Genomic DNA, 11,452 nt, shown 5'->3' on the forward strand with positions numbered 1-11,452 from the left:
GTCCTTGTGTATCAGTCTGCTGCCGCTGACAGCTCAACTGGCGTTTCGGCTCGAGAGAGTACTAGCAACTCAATATCCCACTCATATTCCTTCTCATTTCTTCGCCGATATTAGTTTGTTTGCATGTCCTATTACATGCGGGGTATCCAAAGATATCAAGTAATGGCAAAGCAAATTCGTCATGTAAAATCGTAAAGCGTGAGGCTGTCACGACCGTCGGTAGCCTCCTTTAGAACCAGCACTACTTCATCGTCAAACCCCACCCTGTTTCGCCGCACATCGTCTAACCCGACGCGTGGTGGTGTCTGCGGCGCGCTGCTTGCAGGACTCGGGTCGCCTGACGATTTGCCGTCCATACCTCGCAGGCGCGGCCTGACGGCGACGCTGCGAGCGCTCAACCGGCCCTCCAGGTCCCATAGGCGAATCTCGTCACCCCGTGCGCTAACACTGACGGCCTTGCCGCGCGGCGTAATCTCCGCATCCGAAATACCCGACGTGTGACCCCATAGACGTACGCCTGCCGAGATCGTGAGCGTTGTCGCCGTGGCAGTGCATAAATGCAGGACTAGCGTGTTGTCCGGTAGCGTAACGAGGAGGTAGGGGTGGCTGTATCGGAGCTTGACGGGCCCGCTGTCGTCGTCGTCGTCATCGACATCGAAACGGTGCCGGTTTGGCTGCAAGGGAGAGGCCGCAGGCGAGTGGCGGGACCCAAGCTGTATAGGTAGAGACGTGGCCACGCGGGATACGACTGCGCCTGATGGGCGGATGTCGAGGTCCTGGATGCCAATGGACCAGCCGCCGACGGTGTTAAACGTGTACGCGACGGAGGCAACAACAGAAGACGCATTCTTTCGCAGAGACAGGGACAGTGGACCCTGCGTGCTGTGCGACTTGAGTGATGTGAGGAGATATGGCGGCGGCAGTGTAACGTGTTCGTCATCGGCCTCCTCGGGGGATCGCGTGGCTGCGGCCCGTGCAGCTTCATTGTCCGTCTCGTCGCCAGCATCCGAGACATTGTCGGCAGAAGTGTGGTTGAATGTGTACAGAGCAATAAAGCCAAGTGTGGTGGCTGTCAGTAGATATGGGTATCCGTAGGCGATGGAGAGCAGGCTTCCCAGGAAGCCTTTTTCTTGGCGGAAGAGTATCTTCATTGTGTTTCGACGGGCATCGAGACGCCACACGCCCGAGGTGCCATCCTCGAACCCCACAGCCACATCAACTTGGCCCTTGCAGAGTCGGGCGTCATCAACGGCCAAGCAACTCGGTCGTGATCGCATCGGGCGGTCCGATTCCAGCGGTGTCTGTGCGATCGTCTGCCTCGTGCGGAGGTCCCAGGCTCGGATGCCAGACAGGGCATCCACCGTGACGGCGATGCCCTCGACGACCTTGATGAGGGTCTGCCATTCCGGCGGTGCAACTACTTCCGACTTCTTGTCCACATCGTGGACCTCGACCTCCTCGACAGCGCAGCGGCCGCCAGCCCAGTTATGACGCAGCCGGTACTGTTTCTTCCAGTCGACCTGGTCCACGACCTGTTCGCGGATGGTGCTCCAGCGCTTGGCGGAGGCAGGCTTGCGCCACGCGGGTGCACTATCGCCCGCAGGACCGCTGGAGTAGCCTCGCGTCGTCGTAAAGCCTGGTATGCGGTGCGCGCGTGGCAGGATGAAGCGACGGTAGTAGTGCGGCCGCCAGAGCTGGGAGTCGGCCGAGATGGCGTGGAAGCGCTTGGATACGAGAGAGACGTCAAGGAGGGTGCGCTCGCTCATGTAGGAGAGAATGCGGACGAGGAGCTCATCGGATGTGCGGGAGATGAAGTCTCGGGAAGCGGCTGGTGGCGGTGCTCGTGTTGCGACTCGTTGCCGCTTAGGTGCCGTCTCGGCGTCGTCGGTCGACTCGGACAGCAGCCGTCGCTTTGAAGGGGGCATCGCGAGAGCGTTGATGGCACAGCCGGCCTGCGGTTGCAGACGAGTGTGTGTGGTTGTCGCAACACAGATGCGGGCGAGGTTGAAGCAGAATAATAAGGATGGATGGGAAGCTGCCTGTCGTTCCCCGCGCCTGGAGCTTGCAAGGCGGCAGTCGAGGGCGGCGATACCGGGCAGAAACAGTGGCTGCAAAGGGCAAGGGCCTCTTGAAATGCCAATACAGGGGTGTTGGTTGGCGAATACAGCGGATGACTCGTCTGTGGCGGGCGATAGATGTGCTGTAACCCCCGCTACGTTAGTACATGGGCCGCTGTAATTTTCGGTCACGCCGTTACTTGTCTCAACCTCCTCCCCTCCCCCCCTCCTCCCCTCTCCTCCTTTCACTTATCACCGCCCTGTCAAGAATCCTCCCTGCAGAGAACAGATCAACTGCTACATGGCTACCTGGTTCTCAGTCATCCCCGCTGCGACAATATCATCTCCGCCATGTCTCGCGTGTCTCTTCACTAAAATACGACTCGATACGACGCGAACTACAAGCGGTCGTTCAGACGAAACCCTCCCGAGAGACACTAGACGCAGAGGATAGTTTGCCACGGGACGCAGTGCCTGGTAATTTTCAGTCGATAGGAACATCACGCCACAGCCCGCTCGGTCCCCCCAAATTGAGGAGCAGCGAGCGGTGCTGGCCGTTGACGGATGCTCACTTTGCTTTTTCGCCAGAGACACTGATTCACAAAGCCGCTGTCACCCTCCTCGCAACTCTTTTGTGTGTCTTTGCCAATTGCCAAGCAGCCGAAACTCCTGCAGCTTCGCAGCTTCGCCCAGACTAGCAAGGTCGACCCATCTTTAATCTCCTGACTTTGCTGCATCTGGTCAGGGACGCATTAGTCTATCACCGGCCGCGATCCGGCACCGCTGCTTGCTTTTGGCATTCTGTGATGGGCCTCAGCCGGCCAGGCATGGACCGAGCAGAAGCCGAGAGGTCGGCTTCTGCTCTGGCTTAGACATTGGCCACCTGCCGCATTCACACGAACTCTTCTGCTTCTTGTCTCTCCCACTTTCTTCTAGGACCTCGGAAAAGTGCAGGCAAGCCAGACCGCAAGCTCGTCTTACATTCCTATCTGCAATTCCGCGGAAGATGCCGCCCAGTCTCCACCATCCCGACCGCCAGTAAAGGGGCCTGTAAAAACACTCCGATAGCCGATTGATTCTCGCCGGGAGCGGCCCGTCCTGCCCCGAAGGCCTTGACTCGGGTCAATTTTGCGGCCCGGACCCTTTTATAGATGCGCATCCCTGAATACCCCGTGCTCGGCCATATCGTGGTCGCTCACTTCCGATATCAATAGATAGGCTCACGGCTCCAATGCGGCCGCAATCCAACGCCATAGTTTGGAGCCGGTGACAAAGTTCTCGTTCATCTGAGCTATCGTAGTGAGCTTTCTCACCACCGCGCGGCAATCGTTTTAGTTAGGTTCTGATCCGAATATTGCGATCTCTTCTTCTTCTACTTCAGACGCCGAAAGATCGTCAGCATGGAACGTCGCAAGTAGCTCTTGGTTGCTGGCCTCAGTGGCCAGTTCATTGAACAGCTTGGTAATGTCTGTGCCATCCATATACTCATTGTACAAGAGGGGTGTACAAAGCTTTAAAGAGCGGGAAATCATGTTCGATAATATTCGAACAAGACGCGAAAAGTACCACATCATCTCGGCTCTCTCCCAAGAGCCCGCCGGTGGCAGATGCTCCGCCTTGAAACCTTGGCGGAACGCGCCCACAATCTTCGCCGGAGGGTTGGCCTGAATACGTGGCGTGGTCATCAATTCGCTGACAGGACCAGTCGACGCGGAACCCCATCGATGATACACGTAACGTTAAAGTCGTCATCGACGAAAATGTTACCGCCGTGGAGGTCTGGATGGGAAAGCGTGTAGGAGTCATCTGGCGTGGAGAGACGAGGAATCATCCGTCGTAGCAGCTGGCCAGCGATGCAAAATCGAGGCGGTTTTGCATCGCTGTCGACTTTGGAGCCGATCGCGACATAGTCGTTCCAGCGTGCCACAGCTGCTCCGTAGCTCGACTATGCAGGATACTCGGTGTCGTTTGGGATGGGCGCGAAAAAGACGTGCGGCGTGAGGGGAAGTTGCTTTGCATGGACTACCAATGCAGATATAAGAGACTCCAAGTACTGGCTCTCGTGCACAAAGGGGCCGTGATCCATCGTATCGTCCTTGAGAGAGTCACGATGTTGCCAAACCAGTGCTGGCGAGAGATACTCACCAACCACGTACTGGCCCTTGGACTCCTCAAATAAGGATCCAGTTTGCCGAAGCGAAGGGTCGACAGACGCGCTGCAATGCCACCCAGCTGATTCATCACCTTGTCTCTTGCTTCATCTGATAGTGGTAGAAGCCGAATTCGCCCCGCGTATCCCGGCGCGGAAGTAGGCACCCATCGTACTCGGAGAGCGGGCGGCCCTCAGCTTTGCTCATGAGAATGTATGGCACTCCGATGGGGTTCTCCCATGATTCGCTGGTCGAACAAATAGGTCAGCGCAGGTTTTGGTTGGCTGGGGCCACGACACTGAACCTGGACGAGCACACACTTCTGGAACAGGGACGGAGGTTTTCTGCCTCAGAATCTCGAGTGTTGCCACTTCATCAAGAGGAGTCTTGCTTGCAGACGCATTTGACATGAAAGGGTCAAAGCCAGTGCGCGGGGAGCGGAAGACCCAGTCAAGTCCATCGTCAAACGAGACGAGGATGGCCCAATTCACGCTGCCTGCTTTTGGCGCCGCGGTGGTGTCGCATGTCATTTTCAGCGGCGGATGTCTCTTGCGAGTTTCAAGACTGCTTCGAGGTTGAATTTTCCGTAACCAAAAATCTCGACTGCCATTTTTCGCTTCTTCATGGACAAGGCGTGAGGAGTTGATGGGTGTCGAGGTTTCGGTGCGGTGCTTGCGGTGCTTGTTACACTGTCGATTTATTAGCCACGCATTGCTGGGAAGCCACATGTGGTGGCATACTCGCTGACAAGTATATCGGTAACATTTTTGCCATACACGCTCCCTCAACACAAGTAGACTGTTGAACTTAGAGTATTCCTTAAGGACAGGAAGAGCTTATATTCATGTCTTTCGCCTGTCTAGTTGTGGCGAAGATGGGGTCGGCTTCCTGTGACTTGCAGAACTGTGGAAAGGCTTAGCTGTGCCAACCAACCCGATCACCACCCACGAAACTCTTATTTGATTGACTGACCTCTGCGTCCCTCTCTTTCTTCTTTCAATCTCTGTGCCCTCGGTCCATTGCTGGCAAAGCTTTAGGAATAAGGTAGACGAAATTGCGCCCGGCGACGGCACTAATGGAGAAGTGCGACTGCGGCGGCGGTCTGGAATCCCTCGCTCTCAAGGAGGCCCAGCGATGAGTAAAGCTGATATAGCCGTTGTACTTCTTGCATTTACACTCCCAATCCCTCGTATAATCCTTATCCTGCGTATATTCCTTATCTGCTGTGTACTCCTTGTCTGCTGTATCTTCCTTATCCTTCATATATTCCTTGTACTTATATACTGTAAATATTACTACGTTACATACATTTCATTTCTTACAGCCTAACTCTACTCTCTTCCTCTACAGAACAACCTCACAGCCGTCTTTTAGGTTAAAATGGAGTACTAGGTGAGATACTAGGTGAACCTCTCAGAAACTAGCCTCCAATGAGAAAGATTCTATATTGGAAGTAAAAAGCTGAACATTTGATATACACCGACAGTTTCTATAGTAGATGTCAACAGTCTGAGCACAGGAAGCCACCCCCAAGACAAAAGAGATTCGCCACCCGCGTCTATGCACCCCTTCAACGCCAGAAATGCAAGCCAAAATCCCCCATTTTCACAGTCCGATCCTCGCAAACATGCCATCGTACACCTTTCCCACCCACCCGTCCTGCAGTCCGCTCCTTGCAACCACCCCCAGTCCGCCCACCGCCCATGCCGCCGCTGTCAGCAACGCCACACCGTGAACCGACAACCACCGGTTCCTCCTCCTCCTCCTCGTCGCCCTGGTCACCATCACGCCGCCGCCGCTCCGCCCCCACCAGCCGCTCGTCGACGGCGCCAGGCCGCACCACCTCGCCGCGCCCCAGACCATGTGTCCCGCCGCGGACGCGATCAGCCCCACGTACGCCGCGCGCGCCAGCGCCGGGTGCCTCGCGAAGCTGTGCGCCACGAACGCGAGCCCGATGCTCGAGCTGTCGCCCTCCACGGCGAGTGGCAGCGCGCGGTTGACCAGCACGTGCGCCGCCAGGAAGCCGGCCAGCACGTAGCCGGACGCGGAGATGTAGCTGAGCGGCGGCCACGGAGAGCGGTACGGCAGCGGCGTGTAGGCGGCGGGCGTGGCGCCGCCGTAGCGGCGCAGGTTCTCGCGGCGGCGCAGCAGGCGCAGGCCGACGCCGGCACCGACGTGCGCGAGGACGGGGAGGGCAACGAGGAGAGGCTCGGTGAGGGACGTCTGGTAGATCTCACGTGTCATGAGGAGGTACGTCTCGGAGGAGGCGACGGAGCGCTGGACAGCGGGGATGAAGGAGACGTTGGCCAGGTGTAGCGTGGTGAAGACGGACATGGCGTAGGTTGAGTAGCGTTGTATGCGCGAGACTATGTTCAATGAGTACTTGGAATCGAGGATCTGCGTGAATGTAGAGGGACGTACGGTAGAAGATTGCGCCGTGGCCGCCGTGGGTGCTGAGGCCCGGCGCGGCGGTCGTGGTCCAGGTGCTCGTGAGGGACGAATCGGCCGACGCCGCCATGATCGTGTCCGAGTCATCCGTGTCAGCCGCGTTGTGTAGTTGCTTCTCGTCGTAGACAGTGGGCGGCTCGATCGGGGCCGGGTCGAGCTCGAGCAGCGAGATAATCGTCTGCTGCGACGCGCGGTGGTTGAGAGGCTGCCTTGTGCCTTCCATGGCGAAGGTCTGGGTGCTGTTGTGCTCGATGCAAACTGTCTAGAGCTCCGGGAGGCACTAAAGAGCCGATATAGTGTTCAGAGTCAACAGTAGAATCGGTGGGGGTAGTTGGCGAGAGCTGTCCTCATCCCTTTGTCGTCCAGCTGGCGTCTCAACATCTTGATTGTGGGGAGAAGGTGCGTGCTAACCAAAAAGTTACAGGGGACCGGCACGCTAGCGTCAGCAGTAATTCTTGCCCTGTCAGTGGGTGGGCTAACTGAAACAGCCCCGCCGTACAACCTGTCCCAAACCGAGCCGCGCCATCGCGCTTCCGCGTCTCTCCAAGCTCAATTTAACCTTTCTCAGCCCTCGCAAGTCACCCAACACACCATATTCGCTAGGCGCACAACTCCGCAGCCATGCCTCCGGTACGTTCCCTATTCCCCCATTCCAGCCTCAACTCACCCCTGACACTCCTGCCCAGCGTCACCAAACACTCCCCCCGGCCGCCACGTCGTCCGCCCGCGAGGCCCAAAAGTCCTTCTACTGCGCCCTCTGCGCCAAGGGCTATGCCCGCATGAACGACTACGAGGCGCACCTCGGCAGCTACGACCACGCGCACAAGCAGCGCATGAAGGACATGAAGGCCATGGTCCGCGACCCGGGCGCCGGCGCGCGCGCGCGCAAGGCCGAGGCCAAGGCTGACGGCCTCGTCAGTGTCAAGATGCCCGACGCCAGCGGGGGGCCGTCGACGGGGGGGTTCAAGAAGGGCGGGTTCAAGAAGAGTGGCTTCAAGAGCACGATGACACCCGCAGAGGGCCCGGCGCCGGCAGCGCAGCAGCAGCAGCAACAGCAACAGGGCACGGCGGGAGTGCCACCCGTGGTGCAGCCCGAGACGGTGGTGACGACAAAGGCACCTCTCGGCACGGGCCTGGAAGAGAGCGATACCGAAGACGAAGGCTACGAAGTATACGATCCGAGATACCCGACCGACTGAGAAGGCGATACATATGAAGTCAAGCACGATACGATATTATTATACATATCCAAAAAAAGAACAACAGCAAAACTACCGCCAAACTAAACAAACTTTTTGGTATCAGGCCTTAAGGTCATTATCATTACATAGGGAGATTTCGTGGCCGAAATGCTTACATGGACCCCGTATGATGGTGTCCATGGACTGCATTGCCGGCCGCCCCCACCTGCCCACCGTGTTGCTGGTGCGGCTGTTGCTGCTGTTGCTGCTGTTGTTGCTGTTGCTGCTGTTGTTGCTGCAGATACGCCGCACCGCGTTCCAACCAACGATACGACTCGATATGCGACAGATCCTCTTCCAGCAGCCCCATCATGTTGCGGTTATTGACAAACCAGTCCGCGATCTGTGCCACCTGAGGGTTGTGTGGGACCTGGCCGCCAGCTCCGGGCACAGCCTGCTGGCCATTGCTGCCATCATGGGCGCCGGTCATGGCTTGGTCCTCCATGGGCATGAGACCAAGCTGACTGAGGTACATTTCGAACTCATCCCCGATGGGTACTACGCCATGGGCGGCGCCGTTCGTGCCGCCACTCTCCTGCTGTTGCTGAGCCGACTTCGCCTCGACATACAGCGTCAGCACATCGTACATGACCTGGCACAGCCGGTAGAGCTTCTCTACTGCCTCGGACGAGTCCCGTGCGAGGGACAGCGACGCGACGAACTCCTTCAGGATCTTCAGGTCGTCGGCTGACGACGTCTCGATGACATAGCAGAAGAGCACAAAGAATGGGGCGAACGGTGTGAGGAGCAGGCTCCTAGTTAAAGTCAGCAACTGAATAAAAAAGTGGTTACAATTGAAACGGTCGTTTTCATACCAGTGAACATAGGTCGTCTTGACAAAGCTGCCGTAATCGATCAACCGCGCGCAATCTTGATGTGCGCTCATGGCTCTGCGCGCGGCCTCGAGACACTCATCACAAAACCTGCTTACCGAGCGCTCCGGCGCGGGAATCACACGGTAGATGAGCGTCTGCGTGACGTAATAAGTCACCTCGTCTCCTCGAATAAAGACGTCGACGACATCAGAGATGTTCATCTGCTTGATGTAGCTGTAAGCCTGGCTACGCGCCTGGTCCCCCCGCACGCCGAGCTTGTGGCACTCTTCAGCAAGTGCACGCGCCCGGCGGACCAGCTCATCCGGCGGGCAATGCAAGGCTGCTGGGCTGTAGAGCTGCTCGTAGATGAGGCTCTGGAGACCCGAGATCTCGACCCACATGGTAGGCACGGTGTCGGCGCCGCCACTATCGAGTAGGTCGAACTCGAACACGCGTGGGATGTCAATATCGCACTCGTGGATGACGGATGCGCGGCCGAGGCGCAATCCGAGGCCCTTGTCTAACGTGTAGATGTGCCAGAAGAGAATGCGCTTGATGCGCGCCGTCTCAGGCGGGTCGTGCGCCAAGGTGTCTTGCCGGTGGAATCCGCCCGTAAGGCACAGCTGCGCGCCGGCCGAGGCAAAGTGCCAGGCGACGGTTGGGCGAGAGACGTCGACGGCATAGAGGCTCTGTAAGTGGTCAGCAGTTGCGGAGAAGAGGGGGGCAAGAGATTATTAATGCGTACCCCTAGGAGAAGAGCTTGGACGTTGTCAATTTTGGCCGACAGAAGCATAGGTAAGTTGGCTAAAGTGGTCTCGAGGTTGGCTCGGCATAGTTGGAAGTGGCGGTTATACTCTTCTCTCACGTCAGGGTCGGAAGAGAGTGAGTGCTGCTCAAGAAACAAGTTATACAACAGAGCGCTGACGACGGCAAATGTCGCGTCAGAAACATCTTCGGTGGGAAAGTACACAGCTCGACATAGCGTGGTAATATCTGAGACGCCTACCAAGTCGCACATAATAGTGAACAGAGTGACAGGCGAAGCTACATTCGTTAGCACATAAATGCGAATGATGAGTAGTTGACTATCCGTACCCTTGTTCTTCTTCAACAGCTCAACGACCAGCGCCATGGGTGGCAGCGGTAGCTTAGAGACGCCGCCCGGCGGGACCGCACGCTGTAGCGGGAAGCGAGGGCGGTGCTCCGGGCGGCTTTGTTGCATCTCGACAAGCTGACCGAGATTGGCGAGGGCGGCCTCCATCTTGGGGTTGGCAGAACGGAGTGAGGTGCGTTTGACCGCGCGCTCGAGGAACTCGCTGGCGAAGGCCGTGTGGACCGTCAGCCCAGAGTCACCGCCAAAGGCCGTGTCTTCCTCGCTGCTGTCAAAGTCGGCGGTTGACTCGCACGTCGGCCCGCTGCTACCTGTCTGCGGCGTTGAGATGATACGGGCTGCCGTGTCGCTTGGCATACCCACCCCTCCGCCGCCGCCACCGGACGTCGAAAGATTCTTGAGGAGCGTCTCGATGCTCCCGAGGCGCGACTCGATCTGGTCAATCTTGCGCTCACTGATCAAGTCAGCCAGAATCCGTGTACAGCACATTGAAGGCGTTGGACAGCTCATGCTACTTCAACAGTGAATGGCAACTTACTACTGGGAGGAGATGAGGACACGTTGACGGGGTTCCTTGGGCCGCTGGCCAGCGCCGGTTGAAGTACATGGTCGCTTGGCTGTTCTACAGTTGGAGCAAGGCCAGTCCTTGTCGCATCGAATCTGGCAACAGGCTGTTAGCGAAACACGAGAGGAGACTTGTGCAAGATGCTCTTGGCATCACGATAGGGTAGGTGACACAACGGCGCCGACCTTGTTGCAAAAGCCGGAATCGGCAGAGCCACCAATCATGGCAACGACTTATAGAAGCTTGTCTGAGACACGATATGGTGGTAGGCGGTACAGCGGCAGTAGAACAGAGAAGACAGGATAGGTATGAGGATAAAAGGCGCGGAACGTACCTTGCGAAGGCGGCACTGATCGCACTATGAGCGGAAAACGAGCAAGTTAGCAAGGTTGTGCGTGACAAATTGACTCCTTTATACGCGGGGTGAGGGAAATAACAGCAGGCCCGTGACGACCGCAGCCTGCGCCAATGACAAGCAGGGCGAACTACGATCGACAACGATGATTGCAGTGCGGTATTTTGCACAACTGAGAGAACGGAGGGGAATTTCTTTTTGTAAGAGGGCAACGCTAGAAGTGAAGCTATGACGATGCACTCCCTGGTGTAGATGAAGATGAGGCTGAGATGGGAAATGGGCAACAAAGGCGGTGAGTGGGGACGAGGGAACAGGGGCGTATAATTAAATAGAAAAGTGACAAAGAGAAGGAAGGGTGTTAATAAAAAAATGATGTAAAAGTAATACGGAAGGGGACACTGGGGGTGGAATCATACCGCTCGACGGCCAGAGGCATCTTCAGCAGAGGCTGCGCTGGTGGAGGCGGGGCCGACCATGAGGACTTGCGGCTGCTCGGGTGAGTTTTGCTGCATGGCCAAAGGAGGGTGATCAACCTGGATAGGCCGCGATTGGCAAGCAGGTGAAGCAGCAAAGGAATACGGATGCAACAAAGGGCCCTGTTTTTAGGGTGCAGCACTAGACAGTGCACACGGGAAGACGGGTGATGTATGGTAGGTTGCAGGCCGTGGGTTGTATTGTATATTTCAGACGGAAGAGCCGGGCGGTGACGG

At 57.2% G+C, this 11,452-nt stretch overlaps 4 protein-coding genes across 4 annotated transcripts; 1 reads left to right on the top strand and 3 right to left on the bottom strand.

Moving 5' to 3' along the window:
• Nucleotides 1–179: 179 nt before the first annotated feature.
• On the bottom strand, nt 180–1,925 carry ISF_08076 (F-box domain containing protein; the record flags this gene model as incomplete). Its single annotated transcript, XM_018851679.1, has 1 exon — nt 180–1,925. One exon carries the CDS (start codon nt 1,923–1,925, stop codon nt 180–182), a length of 1,746 nt encoding a protein of 581 aa, XP_018701165.1.
• A 3,887-nt stretch (nt 1,926–5,812) lies between these two features.
• On the bottom strand, nt 5,813–6,878 carry ISF_08077 (hypothetical protein; the record flags this gene model as incomplete). The annotated part of the gene is made up of 2 exons (XM_018851680.1): nt 5,813–6,573; nt 6,629–6,878. 2 exons carry the CDS (start codon nt 6,876–6,878, stop codon nt 5,813–5,815), a joined length of 1,011 nt encoding a protein of 336 aa, XP_018701166.1.
• A 398-nt stretch (nt 6,879–7,276) lies between these two features.
• On the top strand, nt 7,277–7,854 carry ISF_08078 (hypothetical protein; the record flags this gene model as incomplete). The annotated part of the gene is made up of 2 exons (XM_018851681.1): nt 7,277–7,285; nt 7,342–7,854. The coding sequence occupies 2 exons, from the start codon at nt 7,277–7,279 to the stop codon at nt 7,852–7,854; spliced, it is 522 nt and encodes a 173-aa protein (XP_018701167.1).
• A 154-nt stretch (nt 7,855–8,008) lies between these two features.
• Nucleotides 8,009–11,254, bottom strand: ISF_08079 (fungal specific transcription factor; the record flags this gene model as incomplete). The annotated part of the gene is made up of 7 exons (XM_018851682.1): nt 8,009–8,651; nt 8,712–9,400; nt 9,457–9,755; nt 9,807–10,276; nt 10,361–10,482; nt 10,722–10,745; nt 11,159–11,254. The coding sequence occupies 7 exons, from the start codon at nt 11,252–11,254 to the stop codon at nt 8,009–8,011; spliced, it is 2,343 nt and encodes a 780-aa protein (XP_018701168.1).
• Between the last annotated feature and the right edge of the window lie 198 nt (nt 11,255–11,452).

This window comes from Cordyceps fumosorosea (assembly GCF_001636725.1).
Source record: "Cordyceps fumosorosea ARSEF 2679 chromosome Unknown scaffold_26, whole genome shotgun sequence".
Taxonomy (NCBI): Eukaryota; Fungi; Ascomycota; class Sordariomycetes; order Hypocreales; family Cordycipitaceae; genus Cordyceps; species Cordyceps fumosorosea.